Raw genomic sequence first — 18,140 nt, forward strand, 5'->3', positions numbered from 1 at the left:
CAACTCTGTTCCTTTTTATGGATGAGTAATATTCCATTGTATATATGTAGCACAACGTCTTTATCCATTCATCTGTTGGTGGACATCTAGGTTGCTTCCATGTCCTAGCTATTGTAAATAGTGCTGCAATGAACATTGTGATACATGTGTCTTTTTTCAATTATGGTTTCCTGAGGGAATATGCCCAGTAGTGGGTCATATGGTAGTTTTAATCCTAGTTTTTAAAAGAATCTCCATACTATTCTCCATAGTGGCTGTATAACGCTATCTTTTCAGACTCAACATGTCCAGTAATGAGACTGTTACCTTGGGCCACTCAGAAGCTCTCTGTCTTTCTTGTAGCAGCAGAAGCTCAGGGGTCATTTGTTCTCCATCTTCATTTGGGAATCCATCTTGGGACATAGGGAGGGACAGGAGACTCTCTTCATCATAGAGCTTTGAGCGGGACTGGTCAGCAGCTAGAGATCAATAATACAGAACATGTGAGCAAAGGTGGAAGAACAAAGTTACATAGGAATGGTATTATATGGACTTTAAATAAAGGCCCTAAGAATAACAGATCTCTTATGATATTCTATCAAATTAAAATCTGAATCTTAGAAAATGCATTTAGAAAAGAAGGGAAACGCAGAGGGGGGGGATAGGGAAGACGGCCAACAGCCTGTCACATGCACTCACTTAGCTTCTCTTCCTTCTCGTCCTCACTCTCATCAGTGCTGGAGCTGGAGCTGGATGAGGATGAGGAAGAAGAGGATGATGGTGACAGCTTGCTCAAGTCCAGCTCAGAGTCTGAATCATCCTCATCCTCCAGTTTGACTGGTGGAACACTTCGGGAGACCAGAGGGGTAGTATCAGAGGGGGCTACTCGCATCTCATAGTCTTGTGGGGTTGGTCGGCTCCTGGCCACCACCTCATGCTCTAGCTTTAAAGTCAGACTCTCCAGACTGGAGACCTGGGCAGCTGTCTCCTCAGGTGGCTTTTCAACAGGAGCATCTGGGCGCAGGGGCAGTGGTGAGGCAGTGCGCGAGGTGTACTGCTGGTGGAGCAGTGGAGTAGAGCAGCGTGACAGGGATGGAGCTGGTGCTCCTGCCTGATGGTTCTGCATATAATTCATACGGGCAGCCAGGAAAGAAAAGTCTGGGTCCTGCATGATGTTGCAGTCTGTTTGGCTCACCCCGTGGCGGGCTGCCCCTCGTAGAAGCTCCCCGTCATGCCGAATGGGCTCCCACCACTTGGGCAATTCAGGACCCGGAGGCTGACATAATGCCAGCCGATCTTCCAAAAGAGGGTGGCATAAAACTTGTTCCCGTAAGCGCCGAAGCAATTCAATACGGTAGAGAGTCCGTGAGGCCCTTTCCTCAGTGATGGGCTCAATAAACAGATTAGGGTCTGGGGGTTCTGCAAGAGATAAGGGTAGAAGAAATGAACCAAGAGCTGGTTCTGTCACAATCCATGCCCACTCACTCAAGATCTTCAGTCTTGCTTACCATCTCCAGCTGCTGGGGGAAGGCGGCACACTTGGCGGCACATGGCCACAAAGCCATGGAAATACTTGGTAAGGCTTTCATCTGTTTTTTTGTCCAGTCGGGCAAAAGTACGGAAGCGATCCCAATGGAACTGCATGGTATCAGGGTCATACTCCACACCAAAGGTAGAAACCACTCTATAGAAATCAGTTTGCTCACGCCTTGTCCATCTACAAAGGGAAGACGAATAAGGCAATAGTGATCAGAACCCAAGGACTGGTTACTTATTAGTATGGCTTAGAATATTTGAACACACAAAAAACGAAAGTTGGCGGGGGTGGGGGGCCAGGGAGCCCCCAAAGAGCAGAAGAGGTAGTTTATAACAAGGAATAATTAAAGAATTAGCAAGCTAAGGGGGGAAATGATGCAAAAAACTCAATGAGGATGACTATGTACAAGACCTTCCCAGGAGTTATGGTTAAGTATGGTTTTACAGGGGTTAAGTATGGGTTGCAGGGGTATAACAAAGGCAAAAGAAGTGGTCCCTCTGTGAAAAGTGAAAGTGTTAGTTGCTCAGTCATGTCCAACTCTTTGCAACCCCATAGACTGTAGCCCTCCATGCTCCTCTGTCCATGGCATTCTCCAGCCAAGAATACTGGAATGGGTAGCCATTCCCTTCTCCAGGGGATCTTCCCAACCCAGGGATCAAACCCAGGTCTCCTGCATTGTAAGCAGATTCTTTAACATCTGAGCCACCAGGGATGCCATAATCCTTCCTAAGATGCTTTTCAATATAGGGCCCATAGTTGAAGAGAGGTTTATAGCTTAGTCCAAATTCCCAGCCACATTTTACCGTTGCTGTTTCTCCCGCCGTGCAATTTCTTTTAGCTTGAAGGCTGCCTCACAACGTCGCCTTCTCCGATCCCCACGTTCTGCAGCCTCTATCTTCATCTGTTCTCTCTTGTAGCTGCGCTGATAGGCTGTCACTAGGCGCCGAAGCCTAGCTGTCAAAGCAGAGCCCGGAGGCCAGAATAGATGGCCTGGCTGTTGGGTCACCTGGGCTGTGGGAAGCAAAGTAGAATAAACAACAAGTACAGGAAAGATAGTAGAGATAATACTGGTATTTCAACCCACCCAAAGGCAAAGCTCTCAGAAATCCCAGTAAAGGAGAGAATTCGGTCAATTTCCCAATTCCACCAACCCATACAAGTTGACTTAGAAGTTTACCTTCATCTCCATCTATCACTGAGATCTCCTCATCCATCATCATCAAGGGATCACCCTAGAGAAGGAGATCCACCCCGCAGGATGGAGAGGGGAGGAAAAGGGGGTAAAATTGGCACTCTCAAATCACTCGTGTGTGTCCTTTTATGGCATTAAGGTATATCAAGATATTTTTTAATGAACGGAACCCTCACAGAAAACTGAAAGCAATCAATTAAAAGAATAAAGTATAACCTGCAAAGTCAGTTCTTATCAATGTCTTGAAGACAGTGAGACTCAGGAATTAAATAGTCCAATAATATAGTTTATTGTCCAGCTCAGGTCCCACCTCCTCCACAAAATCATCCCTGACCTCCCCTAGCTGGTGTTACAATCCTTTCCATTAATACTTTATATTCTCGAATGGTACTTTTCATTTTGTATTATAAATTCAGGGAATTGGAAAATACTGTTTAGTAATACAGAAAAGCTAGACTCAAATGAAAATTCCTCACCTCATCATCTTGGTCCTTTGGGGGACCCTGGAGTGGTTTGTATTCAGGATCTTCACAATCTTTATCAAAGTCAACCCTAAAATTATCCAAAGGTATGAGAAAATGACAAAATTGAGTTCTAAACTGCTTGACTTTAAAATGAAACACTCTGACCAGCACCTTTCCTTTTTCTTAATAGCTTTTTATTATTTAACCCATTTTCCCCTTCCATCCCAACTAGTATCTACTTTTATTATTTCATTGGAATGAATGATCTATGCCTGCTTATTTTTACTACTTTGCTCTACTGAGCAAAAGGATATTACATGATTTGCAAAAAATAAATCTAATTTCTTCTGTGGATCCTACACTAGGCAAATTGAGGTTGTGATCATCGAAGAAAAATCTTTCAATCATAAGGGACTGGGAGGGTATTCATGAATTAAGTCAAATATTTCACATGCCCCTCAGGTCTCCACATGAGAAGTTTTGTTAAACTCACTGGCACCCAAACCAGGGCAACACTGCCCTAGCTGGTGGCTCAGTATTAGCATGGCAACTCATCACTGAGGCATGGACTCAGGCAGAGTAAACACCTTTATGTGTCAGCTGACACTGGAAGATGACAGACCAAGGCTAAGTTTCCTGAGGCTCTATCGCATAGGTGGCATGGGACTGTTGCACGGCTACTATCTTTCAAGAGAAGCAGTTATCCTCTCCGCTACTGTAGCTGAAAGCACTGCACAGAAAACTGAAGAGAACATCAAATAAGCCATTTGGGAGTAACTTTCCCCCTTAGTTGCACTGTATGACAATGTATGGTTTCAGGCCAATTTATGGAGACCTTTCTGCTGGTCGCACTGTTTGTTAAGAATTTATCATTTGTGAGTATAACCACCATTAGGAATCCCAATGGATTCAGTCAAGGCTACAGTTATGTCATCTCTTAGCACAAGCAACAAATATCCTTTGTAATGTAGATACAGCTTTAAGAGAACTAAACATCAGTGCTTACCCTTCCACTATGTCCGAAAAATTATCCAACACACGATGTTCTGCTGCAATGGCTTTGTCATCTGGTCGGCCAGCCTTTTCCAGGAAGCATAAGGCTGGGTCTGCCCTCATAGTATTGTATTTTTCATAGCCTTGAAGAAAAAGAACCATAATTTAAAGAAAATCAGAGACTCATTTTGCTTTTATGCTTACTTCATATGCTGCTGGAATAAAAATGTGGGCTACTTTGCTCATAGTGTAAAGTACTCTGAAAATGTAAATTTGGACAGCTGTTGGGTTATATTAAGATATTTAATATTTCCACTCCAATTCAGAGTCATAAAGCGTTTTATCACTAGTTACCAAAAATAGGGATTTAATCAGTGTGTATACAGAATGATGTAACAGATTTACATAGCCATTTAACGGGTAATTTTTTATCATCATTCTTGCTACACAGGTGAGGAAATTTTAAAAGTCCAATAATTTAGAGCTAGGTAATGCACTTTCAAATAAAGGATAAGAAATTTGTACCTGCAAACAGGTACTGTGAATGGTGGTTGAATGATGAATGTACTTCAGGATGTTTGGACTCTTCTAAAGCCTCTGCACCTCACAAGTAAATCTAAGACTACAAATGCTCACAGTTTTTCTCATCCAATTAAACATGTCAAAAATGTGAATTAAGTGCCATTACTTTTATTTTATAGAAGTAAACAGAAAAGTACATCAAAAAAGAAATAATCTTCCAATTCACTAAGTCACTAGGCTAGAAGTTAGCACTTACTGCTTTTTATGTGTGGAATTTGTGATTAGGCAAGACTGAAAAGGGAGTCGTCTCCCTTTTTTTACTCTACTTCACACCAGTTTTTTCCACTGGCCTAAAAAAAAATTTTTTTTTTTTTTTTTTTAATTTTTCTTTCACTCAAGCATGACTATTCACACCTACGTAAGAGTGAGCACTGAATATTTAGACAAACAAGACGCTATACAAGCAGAACATTTTCAGCAAGCCACAGGAAAGCTATGCAAAGTAAACATGTTTATTATTAACAAGAGTAGACATGTATCATCTCCCCTGATTGCAAACCTTAACTTAGATACCACTGCATACAGACTGGTAGTAACTGATTAATCACAGAACAGATGGGAGACACCCTACCTTGCGATCTAACTATCCATCTGGTCTTTCCTGACCATCTATTCATAGGAACAGCTCTGCTCTGTATTTCTGAGAACCAGTTTACCATTCAAACATAATTATTGGTCTTAAGTACTTTGCAAAATATTTCATCTGTGGACAAAACTCTGTAACAGGAAAAGAACAGACTAAGAGCAGACACCTACCATGCTTAAAGACTCCAATGAGCAGGGACTTATCAGCCTCACTGTCCCACCATGTTGTTGGAACCTCCAGCTGATCCACTACTGGGAACCATATGTCAATCTCACTGAAGGTATAAGAGGCAGAGTCAGCACAGCGATGCAGGAAATAAAAGCAAACAATCTTTGGAAAGATTATTACAGGTATCTTCTTTTCTCTATTAATTTACATAGTCCTACATCTGCTTATTTCCTTCCACTGGTATCAAGAACAGCTGTCCCCTGGTATCCGTAAGGGATTCGTTCCACTCCAGACACCAAAATCCACTGATGTTCAAGCCCCTAATATAAAATGGAATCATACAGTGAATACAGCTGGCTCTCGATATCCATGGATTTAATCAACCGTGGATCAAAAGAATGCAAAACCCAAGGATACAAAAGGCCAACTGCATATGATTGAAGACCTGATACACAGATTTTAATTATCAGGTATCCCAAAGATAGTTAAGAGTGAAATAAGTAAACCAATCTATTCTGGAATAAGGCATAGCATAAAGAAAAATAAAGCATAACTTTACCTGGCAATTGCACCCCCTAACACCTTCTCTGCCTGGTCTCCAATAACCTCCTGTCTCAGATAATACAGCATTCGTACCCGCAACAGCACCCTAGAAGGGAGGGAGGAAGAACTGGCTCAGTAATAATGCAGAAAGCATGAGGTGGAAAATGCTTTAGTCTGCTAAATTCCATCCTTACTTGTTACACTGATGTTTCAAGTGCTTCTTATAACTCTCATCTTGAAACAGAGTATCAGGATTATATTTCCGGATCCAATCTGCCTTATGGATATCAAAAGTGCTTTGTGACTTTACTTTTTTCCCCTTGCGTCCACGAGGCACAGGGATAGACAGACCTGGGGAAGTAGATACATTGAAGACTTGGATTGAGAAAAACCCTTGGACCTGAAAAGGATTAGGTAACCTAGAGCAAGACAAAAAGCAAAGACTTGATAATCACCTGAATGATTCTGCAATTCTTTTGTCTTGCCATTTTCAGCAGGGCTAATCAAGTCCCAAATGAAGCCTTTGATGTTTTCGTCCCCACGATAGTGTAAGAGACAGTACACGAGGATGGCCCGGCAAATTGTTTCCACATCTCTTTCAGTCATCCGTCGCTTGAAGCGTCCATGAGACAGGATATCTCGCCATCGTCCCCAACTACAAAAAAAAAGCAATCATGTGGATATTTTCCTAGGGACCCCAGTCCCTCAAATTCACACTTTCCAAATGGTGGGAGACAAAACGATCTTGGGAAAACATGGTAACAGAATAAATTTTTCCCCATTATCCCCTCTTTGATCACAGCTTCCAATTTAAAAAGCGAACAAGATGTCTATCAGGATGGAGATGCACTACCTCTGAGGTAAGGTGGGGTCTTACCCATATACCAGGAGATGCTTTTCCACCCGAAAACAGTCAGTGCGCCCATAGGTATGATGACGGTCATGTCGGCGAGAGCGTGGTCGCTCATCGTCTTCACTTTCCAAATCAGAGAATTCCACTAGGTCATCATCTTTCAGGGTGCTGAAGTGGCGGGTCTGTTTTCGTACTCTAGGTGTGTCAATCACCAAGTTATTCTATGCAGAGAAGAGAAGGAGAAGTAACTCTTTTCACAATATAATCATGGGAAAGGAATTAAATATAATCAGACTGAAACAGCTTTGCATGTAATATCTGTAGATACTCAAAGATAGATTCTTTTTTGGACATGCAAGATAATCTACAGAGACTTAGGAAGCAAACTTACGTGATAGTTATCTAAGTATTTTTTAGTGGCCCTCTATGTAGAAAGCTTTTACAATGGCCTTTGATATACCATCATAAGCCAAGGTCAGCACTCAAGAATCAGAGCAGTTGTAAAGAATCCAGAAAGTAATGCGTTTCCTGCCATATTTCCTCCTTGAAGGAAAAGGAAGCTCACCTTGCTATTGAGTAGATCCATGTCTAGGTCAGCCTTTTTGGCCCACTTTTGCCAAAAGTTTGGGTCATCCAGCGAAATATCAGTCCTATTTTCAGAAGCCACAAAGCTTGCCTAATGAGGAACAAAGAAATAGTAAAGTTGACTACACCACTTTTTTGAGTAAAGGGAAATTGGTATATTTTAAAACTATATTTTTAAAAAATATTAAATTCTAGAGATTCCTGTCTCTCTGTGCTAAAAGCCTCTAGCACCGACAGAACATACCTTGGCAAAGGTAGAACCCTTTCCTTCAGATTCAATGGTGATGGTAGTGGTTCGTCTTAACAAGATCTGGTCAATGTCCTCTTCACAAAACTTGGAGCCCTCATCATCTTCCTCCATTATGGCTGCATACGCTCCTTTCCGTAAGAGATCTTCAATCTCCTTCTTAGAGAACTGTTGGATCTACAAAATCCAATAGAAAGGTGAAAAAAAATCAGAGAATATTATCTAACCATATCATGATATTTTATTATATTAATCATTGAGAATCCAAACAAGGGGTCAGGTTCCTGTACAAAAAATAGCTTTTGCCTCCCTTCATCACCATGACCTACTACAAATATAGCTAAAAATTAATAAGACTCACTCCAGTAATGTTGCCATCCCGACCACTCATGGACTGAAGCACAGCTTTATCCAATCCCAACTTGAGGCTAGCCTTATCAAACATCTCCCTCTCGTAAGAATTACGAGTGATGAGACGGTACACCTTCACAGCTTTGCTTTGCCCAATTCGATGACAACGTGCTTGGGCCTGGTTTTAACAAATGGAAGGAAGGGCAAAGATAACAACATTAGAGGGGGTGGGGAGGAAAAACATTCAAAATACCGATTTACATTTATAAAGCAGCCATGAGATCAACTCAAATTCAGAAAGTCAATTTCAAGATGAAATTACTGCCCCATCCTCCAGACCAGGTGTCAGCAAATCTTGGTCACCTTTTTCTAGAAATAAAGTTTTTGCTGAAACACAGCTCTACCCATTCTTTTGTAGTTCCTTATAGATGTTTTTTGTAGTACAAGAGCAGAGGAGAGCCGTTATAACAGAGACTGATTTGCACAGCCTAAAATATTAACTATCTGCCCTGTACAGAAAAAGTTTGATGACCTAACTAACAATTCCAGACTCTTGAAAAGATAAGATTTTCTAAGAGATTCTGATCCTGTTGCAAAACCTCTCAGGTTAGGTGATTAGTCCCTAAGACAATGATTTCCTCTACCTGCAGGTCATTTTGCGGATTCCAGTCTGAATCAAAGATGATGCAAGTATCAGCAGCTGTGAGATTAATGCCAAGTCCACCAGCCCGGGTGCACAGCAGAAAGACAAATCGGTCCGAGTCAGGCTTGCTAAAACGGTCAATAGCAGCTTGCCGAAGGTTGCCTCTAACTCGCCCATCAATACGCTCATATAAGTACCTGCATGGGAATCACAGGAAAAAAGTTTAATCAGCTGAGCAGAAAAAGAGAACAAAAAAGCAGGCTGGGATCAATACCAGTACCCCTGTATCGCTAGTTCACCAAAAATTTTATCAGAACGTTGAAAGTGAGAGTTTTGAATACTTCTCTTAGCCCAGTACTGGTCAACTTTAGTTAAACCTAGGCCTCCCACTCTTTGCAGCTTTGTAAGTACAAAGTAAACAGGCAAGGAATGACTTTTTTCTCACCTTCTCTGGATTAGATAATCCTCTAGGATATCTAGGCAGCGTACCATCTGGGAGAAGATCAGAACCTTATGGCCACCAGCTTTAAGTTTCGGAAGTAACTTGTCAATAAGAACCAATTTGCCAGCTGAACGAACCATGGCCTGTAAGTGGAAGTCATGAGGTATGATATGGCAAGCTTCTCGAAACTCTGTTAGGATTTTTTCTTCTGCACCTGCCAAAAGAAAAATCAGACCTGATGGTGAGATCCAGAGAAACATTCTAAGGCTGCAGTTTATTTAACTGAGATAAGGAAGCAAAGAAAATAACCTGACTTGTTATCAATATTACTTGAAAACAGAATTTCAGCAACCCCCAAACCCTAAAATATCTTCAATTTTGTTAATACAAAATATTCCACATAAGTCAGGCTTAAGAATTGGGTAAAATATGTAAATATGTGGACAAGGACTAGAATAGTACACGAAAACCACTATTACCACCATATTGCCATCCAAAACAGAAACAGCAACATAGAGTATCAGTGAAGACAGAACAGAATTCGTAACAGCAAATCCTTTTTAACTTTGGAGATCATGCAGAGTCAAAGGGTCAGAAAGAACTAGAGGAAGACGTTCCCCTTGAGAATGGTTTTAAAAAGAGAAATCCCCTCTATTTCCAAACTAGGATGGATCAGCCAACGCATCTATTGTTTCTGAGGATCACCACTTAGCAATCAAGGTAACACAGAAATGCAGGTGTTTCAGGAGTTCTCTCACCATTGATGAGATATGGGTGGTTGCAGCATTTCCGCAGCTCCATCATTGTGTTGAGTAGATTCGGCATGTTAGTATGACCTGCCCCTTTGGAAAGAAAGGAGAAATTCTTCTCCAAAATAGCCCGGTAGTATTTCTTCTGAATGTTGGTTAGCTCTACCTCAATAATGGTCTCCTGTTTGGGTGCCAGGTTCTTTTCAACATCTTCTTTGAGTCTTCTCAGCATCATTGGTTTGAGAATGGCCTGTAGCTTTTGAACCTGTAACCAACAGAGGAAAAAATAATAACATGAAGACAAACATTCTTACAGTAGATGGAAACATGGATATCAATGACAGTAGATACCTGCCCTAGTACAAATTTTTTTATTCTGCATTAGTGTCACATCAGACAACTTCCTACCTGTTCTTCTGTTTTGAGATCCCCAAAGTCTTTGAGGAATTCTGATTCTGATGGAAACTGTGATGGTTCCAAGAAATGAAGCAAGCTAAACAGTTCCTCCACAGTATTTTGCAATGGTGTTCCTGTGAGCAGTACCTTGTGCTCCTAGAAATGGAGAACACAGAAGAAAGATAAAACTCAAAAAGACTTCTGGAGTTTTCCATCAAATATATAACTTTAGTTTCCATTTCTTTAACTGTAAAATTATGGAAATGGACCAGATTACTCTTACTTGCTGCCTCTTTTGATAAACACAAAATACTCAAGAATATTCTTGATATTATTTAACATATTAATTTCTTAAATATCATAAGGCAATAAAGAAATATTTAGAACATGTTTTTTCCAATTAAATATGCCTCTCCACACGGATATGCCTCTCCCATGGTCCATTAATATGTCTCCCTCTAAGAAATGTACCTGTGCGGGATTAAATATGGCCATTGATTTTTGGTAGTTCCTCCTATCAAGATTCACCACTTGAACATGGTCATGCTTTATAACTCGCTCTGACAATGAGAATGTAGCAGAAGTGGGTACCATGTGAGTTTCAGAGCCTCAAAGGCCTTGCCTTCCACCTTTACCCTCTTGGAACACTGCTCTGGCTCTACCAGGTACAGAAGCAAAGTCTGGCCCACAGAGGGGTAACAGACCACATGGAAGATGGCCTAGCCAACAACCAGTACCAACTGTCAGCTGCAGCTGTATCACTGACTCCAGGCAAGGCCACTGAAGGAATGAGATCACTTAGCCCAGCCCAAGTTGCTGGGCTAGAGAGTCATAAAAAACACAGTTGTTTTAAGTCACTAGGTTTTTGGGTATTTTGTTATGCAGAAATAAGTAACTAATTTAACATCCCACCTCTTCACCCAATTGAGAACCACTAACCCACAATCGTCTTCTAACTCTAAAATTTATATGAATATTATGACTTTCAGGCTACCATTCCCATAGGCCACACCCACCACCCAATACCAAGATTCGGATTCTTCTCTGTGAAATTAATTCACATGGAATTAGGATTACTTAATTCTAGGTGTTTCTGGCTACAAGTCAGTGAGAGGAACTCACCAGGTCCATGTGCTTGAGACTATCAAGCAGTTTGCAATTACGGTTCTTTAGTCGATGGGCCTCATCAATTATGACACACCGCCATTCAATCTCACGAAGCTCAGGACAGTCTGACAAAATCATCTCAAAAGTGGTGATCAAGGCATCAAACTTGTATGCACCTGGGATGAGGCGCCCCTAAGCACGAAGGCAATAAAGTCAGAAAAGGCCTAAACTGTACCTAAATGAGAAGCTCTTCTGGACTACATATTCTGCATTTTATATTTAGGCAGGCCTAATAGAAAACACAAATTGCACCACCATCCACCTCTGCCACTGCTCATATTCCTGATAAACAGTGTCAAATTACTGAATCACTGCCTCCTCAATACACTCAGCTTCTTGGGAAAATCACAGACCTTATTGAAAGAAGCTGGACATTCTTGACCTTGCTGCATGCCTACCTCATGTATTTCAGCCCTACATCTTCTGTTGGTAAACACTAAAATCCACAAATGATGAGCACTGCTGAAACACACAAGATAAAACTAAAAGTGAAACAGCTAATGTAGTATGTGGTAATATTGGTTACTATCTAAAAATGGACAAAAGAATCCAATTATCTTAACAAAATTAAGAGCAAAATGACTTTAATAAACATGGGTTTTGTAGAAATAAAAACGGGAAACTAATGGTAGGAAAAAAACCTCAAAATTAAATGTTAAGAGACTTTTTCCAGACTTATATAGAAAAAAGAATCTTGATGAAAACTTCAGCAGACTTAAAAAAAAAAAGGAAGAAATGTCTTATGTTCACCATTTTATGGATCAAGGAATTAAAAGTGGCTAAATGAATTTCATTGTGGAAAATTATTTCTTGATGAAAACGAATCAATGCTGGTAAAACTCTATTTAAAATGTATATATTCATAAATAAAGTCAGAATTTCCACTGGATCAAGACAGCAAAGTTGAAAAAGTATCCTGCATAAAGTAGACAACAACACCTTACATCACAGAGAGTCTCAATAAAAGTCTTTGACTCATATAAAAGCTTCTAAAATACCAGGTACTTTGGCCTACTTTCCATGCCATAACATTTGCATTATATACAACTCACCCGTGAATCTTTGCAGTACATTTCATATTGCTGTATCATCTGCCGGCTGGCCAGACTGCCATGGTACACAATAGTGTTCATCTCTGTCCATGTGTTGAATTCCCGCTCCCAGTTAGTAATTGTGGACAGTGGGGCAATGACCAGGAAAGGGCCATGGATGCCCACATTATATACTTCCTGCAAGAAGGCAATGGACTGAATGGTTTTGCCCAATCCCATCTCATCAGCCAGGATGCAGTTCTGCCTGCCAATTCATCACAAAAAAAGAAAAGCATGTCAAAAGAGACCATCTTATAAAAAGTACATAAAATGAACCTGTTTCTACAAAAAATAAATAAAAACAATCCCAGACTAAGCCTATATCTCGTGGTCCCACTCTTTTCCTACCTGTTATACCAATTAAAGAGCAGCCAGTTGACCCCTTCCAACTGATATTCCCGTAACTGGTTTCTGTTTTTATACTCATGTGACAACTCCAACTTCTTCCAGGCACTTGCCTGTGGACGATTCTAAAAAGTAACAAATTTGAATAAATGGGGTGGAGGCACTAACGAAATTAGGTAATACTAGGTAGTTCTAATAGGTGAAGTTAATTCAAAGACATTATTGCTTGGATTAAACATGTTAAATATATTCAAATTCATGACTTCACAATGACACTGTAATAACAAAAAAAAAGAGAGAGAGAAAACCCACTGAGCCACCAAGGAAGTCCAAGAATACTGGAGTGGGTAGCCCATCCCTTCTCCAGCAGATCTTCCCAACCCAGGAATCAAACTGGGGTCTCCTGAATGGCAGGCGGATTCTTTACCAACTGAGCTATCAGGAAAGCCCAAACTCTATGAGGAAAATAAAATCATTCCCTATATGGACTTTACACTCTAAATGCAGATGTACTTACCACCCTTTTGAGTTCTGGGTGCCTTGACTGGATGCGTTTAAATTCTCGAATCTTGCCCTCGTCAACATCCTCTTTGAGCTCCCACGTACTATCCTCGTAGGGCAGAGAGCACCATTTCACCAGGTAGTAAATTACAGGCTAGGGGAGAAGAAGTCAGAACATTAGTGAAATGATGCTGTGTTCTCTGCTGTGATTTGAAGATTAAGAATTTGACTAAGTGTCAATACCTAAAAAGGTGCCCAAAATGTCAGGCTGAAAACATCAGCCATAGGCTCACCTGCAGATGCACTGTACTATTTGTGCCTTTGATCATGCTTCCAGACAACTTACCAGAATCTAAAAGAGAAATTTCTACCCAGCACTATCTAGAACACTAATCACTGAAACATTACGCTCACCAACTAAGCAGATTAAAAAAAAAAAATTCTATATTGTGTTGAGAAGATATGGTACCCCCATTCCATACTATCCTCCTGGCACCCAATATAATAACAGTGGAAGCAAGGCTGCTTTTAGAAGTGAGAAACAGGTTAAATCCATTGGAACAAAGCAGGCCTGAAACTACTGGGCTTCTGAGTTCCTGGAGCTCTGAATGCAGGTGCTATTTCACATGAAAAAAAGAGCAGGCATATGCTGGTAAAGAGATTTCCTTGTGAGTCCCAGGAAGCTAGGAGATAACTACAAGAGGTATCACTGAAGACAGGTAAGAATGAAAAGGGGATGCTGAAGCTCCAATCACACTGCTATGCTCTATGCAGGCATTCCAGTGGTAATATTGCTCCTATTCTCAGTACTTAAGATGACTTCTGACTTGACTGCATTTTCATTTGGGGCTTATATGAAGTAAGAAGAATTAGACTACGCCTAGACTGGAAAAGGTCAGTTTTCATTCCAATCCCAAAGAAAGGCAATGCCAAAGAATGCTCAAACCACTTCACAATTGCACTCATCTCACACGCTAGTAAAGTAATGCTCAAAATTCTCCAAGCCAGGCTTCAGCAATATGTGAACCGTGAACTTCCTGATGTTCAAACTGGTTTTACAAAAGGCAGAGGAACAAGAGACCAAATTGCCAACATCTGCTGGATCATCGAAAAAGCAAGTGAGTTCCAGAAAAACATCTATTTCTGCTTTATTGACTATACCAAAGCCTTTGACTGTGTGGATCACAATAAACTGTGGAAAATTCTGAAAGAGATGGGAATATCAGACCACCTGACCTGCCTCTTGAGAAATCTCTATGCAGGTCAGGATGCAACAGTTAGAACTGGACATGGAACAACAGACTGGTTCCAAATAGGAAAAGGAGTACGTCAAGGTTGTATATTGTCACCCTGCTTACTTAACTTATATGTAGCGTTTCATGAGAAACGCTGGGCTGGAAGAAGCACAAGCTGGAATCAAGATTGCCAGGAGAAATATCAATAACCTCAGATATGCAGATGACACCACCCTTATGGCAGAAAGTGAAGAGGAACTACAAAGCCTCTTGATGAAAGTGAAAGAGGACAGTGAAAAAGTTGGCTGAAAGCTCAACATTCAGAAAACGAAGATCATGGCATCTGGTCCCATCACTTCATGGGACATAGATGGGGAAACAGGGGAAACAGTGTCAGACTTTATTTTGGGGGGCTCCAAAATCACTGCAGATGGTGATTGCAGCCATGAAATTAAAAGACGCTTACTCCTTGGAAGGAAAGTTATGACCAACCTAGATAGCATATTCAAAAGCAGAGATATTACTTTGCCAACAAAGGTCCATGTAGTCAAGGCTATGGTTTTTCCTGTGGTCATGTATGGATTTGAGAGTTGGACTGTGAAGAAAGCTGAGCACTGAAGAATTGATGCTTTTGAACTGTGGTGCTGGAGAAGACTCTTTCGAGTCCCTTGGACTGCAAGGAGATCCAACCAGTCCATCCTAAAGGAGACCAGTCCTGGGTGTTCATTGGAAGGACTGATGCTGAGGCTGAAACTCCAATACTCAGCCACCTCATGTGAAGAGTTGACTCATTGGAAAAGACCTTGATGCTGGGAGGGATTGGGGGCAGGAGGAGAAGGGGATGACAGAGGATGAGATGGGTGGATGGCATCACAGACTTGATGCACATGAGTTTGGGTGAACTCTGAGAGTTGGTGATGGACAGGGAGGCCTGGCGTGCTATGATTCATGGGGTCGCAAAGAGTCAGACACGACTGAGCAACTGAACTGAACTGAATGTAATCATCAAGAAATCTCTAATAATCTACTGACAGAATACTCCTTAAAATAGCCAGCAAGAAGTGTGAAGATGCCAAGTGTTTAAGAGAGACAGATCATGGAAAAACTAGAATCTATGTAATTTCTCTTTTACTTTTTTCTTTATTGTAGTGACTCGGGTCACTTTCTAAAGACATTTGTCCAGGTCACACATTTCCAGCATCATAGCTTATTTTCCAAGGACTTTAATTAACATTTACTATAATACTTATTTCCACCACTGTGTAATGTAATAAGGATGACTAAGCTCATTTTGGGTCGGGGGAAATGGGCAAAATTTTTATCCAATATTAGAAGTGTAAATTAGGGTACTAAAACACTTTCATCTGTCATGCCAGGTCTAATAACATTCCAGAGGGGCCTAATCAAAATCTAATTACTTTTGGAAGATGAAAGTACAAGTATACTGATAGAAAGCATAACATTTTGAAGGCTAGGAAGGCTGAGAAGCTGAAAGTAATGAGAATAATGTAACAATGGCTAACCTGTCCTGACTAATAACTGGTCCATTCCACTCTCACCTCCCACAAATGAACAATAAGCAGTAATTCCCACCCCTAATCGCAAAAGCAGAAATATGTGGTTTCTGAGGTATTCTTGTTAGAATTTAAAGACACTGCATTATAATGACTTTGGATAGCTAAGGTTCTATCTGAGTAACCTTGAAAGCTTATAAAACAAACTTGGGCTTTAACAGATGGAAGACTTTGATTCTTAGGTTCTACAAGCTTCTACAAGGATGACATATGGGAGCAAGTCACTTAGTTTGTGAGTGAACCCAGTCTGCCATCTAGCACTGATGTCTTAAGGCTCTGCTGTTCCCTACTAGTCACTCTGTAAGCAGGAACTGTTTGAGTGATAAAATTTTGATGAAATGTGACCCTGTGATGTTAAACTAACAACTTAGACTAGAAGTGAGAAGAGTTCTAACAAAGTGCTAGTTCATGGTCCAAGTAAATCTGAATAAAAGAGCAATGTTGAATTCACTGGTCACTTAGATCTACATAACTTTTGGTTGGAAAATGAAAAAAAGTGATTAATGAAAGAAAACATGTCAGTTCAGTTCAGTCGCTCAGTTGTGTCTGACTCTTTGCAACCCCATGAATCGCAGCACGCCAGGCCTCCCTGTCCATCACCAACTCCCGGAGTTCACCCAGACTCACGTCCATCGAGTCAGTGATGCCATCCAGCCATCTCATCCTCTGTTGTCCCCTTCTCCTCCTGCCCCTAATCCCTCCCAGCATCAGAGTCTTTTCCAGTGAGTCAACTCTTCGCATGTGGTGGCCAAAGTACTGGAGTTTCAGCTTTAGCATCAGTCCTTCCAAAGAAATCCCAGGGCTGATCTCCTTCAGAACGGACTGGTTGGATCTCCTTGCAGTCCAAGGGACTCGAAAGAGTCTTATCCAACACCACAGTTCAAAAGCATCAATTCTTCAGCACTCAGCCTTCTTCACAGTCCAACTCTCACATCCATACATGACCACAGGAAAAACCATAGCCTTGACTACACAAACCTTTGTTAGCAAAGTAATGTCTCTGCTTTTGAATATGCTATCTAGGTTGGTCATAACTTTCCTTCCAAGGAGTAAGCGTCTTTTAATTTCATGGCTGCAGTCACCATCTGCAGTGATTTTGGAGCCCCCCAAAATAAAGTCTGACACTGTTTCCCCTGTTTCCCCATCTATTTCCCATGAAGTGATGGGATCAGATGCCATGATCATTTTCTGAGTGTTGAGCTTTAAGCCAACTTTTTCACTCTCCTCTTTCACTTTCATCAAGAGGCTTTTGAGTTCCTCTTCACTTTCTGCCATAAGGGTGGTGTCATCTGCATATTTGAGGTTATTGATATTTCTCCTGGCAATCTTGATTCCAGCTTGTGCTTCTTCCAGCCCAATGTACTCTGCATAGAAGTTAAGTAAGCAGGGTGACAATATACAGCCTTGACGTACTCCTTTTCCTATTTGGAACCAGTCTGTTGTTCCATGTCCAGTTCTAACTGTTGCGTCCTGACCTGCATACATATTTCTCAGGAGGCAGATCAGGTGGTCTGGTATTCCCATCTCTTTCAGAATTTTCCACAGTTTATTGTGATCCACACAATCAAAGGCTTTGGCATAGTCAATAAAGCAAAGGTAGATGTTTTTCTGGAACTCTCTTGCTTTTTCCATGATCCAGCGGATGTTGGCAATTTGATCTCTTGTTCCTCTGCCTTTTTTAAAACCAGTTTGAACATCAGGAAGTTCACAGTTCACATATTGCTGAAGCCTGGCTTGGAGAATTTTGAGCATTACTTTACTAGCGTGTGAGATGACTGCAATTGTGCAGTAGTTTGAGCATTCTTTGGCATTGCCTTTCTTTGGGACTGGAATGAGAACTGACCTTTTCCAGTCCTGTGGCCACTGCTGAGTTTTCCAAATTTGCTGGCATATTGAGTGCAGCACTTTCACAGCATC

The 18,140-nt window shown here is 41.1% G+C and overlaps 1 protein-coding gene and 1 non-coding gene across 8 annotated transcripts in view; both read right to left on the reverse strand.

Annotated features, from left to right (window-relative positions):
* CHD8 (chromodomain helicase DNA binding protein 8) overlaps positions 1–18,140 on the reverse strand; it is a 58,838-nt gene that overhangs the window by 6,464 nt on the left and 34,234 nt on the right. For 6 of the 7 annotated variants that reach the window (XM_025296044.3, XM_025296040.3, XM_025296045.3 and 3 more), the window contains exons 11-33: positions 13,431–13,568; positions 12,917–13,038; positions 12,530–12,773; positions 11,433–11,609; positions 10,323–10,466; positions 9,924–10,179; positions 9,169–9,379; positions 8,725–8,920; positions 8,091–8,258; positions 7,727–7,906; positions 7,463–7,573; positions 6,922–7,118; positions 6,500–6,699; positions 6,239–6,419; positions 6,061–6,150; positions 5,504–5,607; positions 4,179–4,308; positions 3,185–3,260; positions 2,694–2,748; positions 2,320–2,527; positions 1,488–1,696; positions 679–1,398; positions 307–458 (exon numbers count right to left, since the gene is read on the reverse strand). In XM_025296044.3, the coding sequence (XP_025151829.2) occupies positions 307–458; positions 679–1,398; positions 1,488–1,696; positions 2,320–2,527; positions 2,694–2,748; positions 3,185–3,260; positions 4,179–4,308; positions 5,504–5,607; positions 6,061–6,150; positions 6,239–6,419; positions 6,500–6,699; positions 6,922–7,118; positions 7,463–7,573; positions 7,727–7,906; positions 8,091–8,258; positions 8,725–8,920; positions 9,169–9,379; positions 9,924–10,179; positions 10,323–10,466; positions 11,433–11,609; positions 12,530–12,773; positions 12,917–13,038; positions 13,431–13,568 (4,269 nt within the window). The remainder of the gene's footprint in view (positions 1–306; positions 459–678; positions 1,399–1,487; positions 1,697–2,319; positions 2,528–2,693; positions 2,749–3,184; positions 3,261–4,178; positions 4,309–5,503; positions 5,608–6,060; positions 6,151–6,238; positions 6,420–6,499; positions 6,700–6,921; positions 7,119–7,462; positions 7,574–7,726; positions 7,907–8,090; positions 8,259–8,724; positions 8,921–9,168; positions 9,380–9,923; positions 10,180–10,322; positions 10,467–11,432; positions 11,610–12,529; positions 12,774–12,916; positions 13,039–13,430; positions 13,569–18,140) is intronic. The other variant, XM_006062090.4, reaches the window with a different exon arrangement.
* LOC112577870 lies at positions 3,626–3,735 on the reverse strand. The gene has a single exon (XR_003102072.1). It is a non-coding gene; the product is annotated as a small nucleolar RNA U6-53/MBII-28 (small nucleolar RNA).

The sequence above is a fragment of the Bubalus bubalis genome, chromosome 11 (assembly GCF_019923935.1).
Source record: "Bubalus bubalis isolate 160015118507 breed Murrah chromosome 11, NDDB_SH_1, whole genome shotgun sequence".
NCBI classification, from domain to species: Eukaryota; Metazoa; Chordata; class Mammalia; order Artiodactyla; family Bovidae; genus Bubalus; species Bubalus bubalis.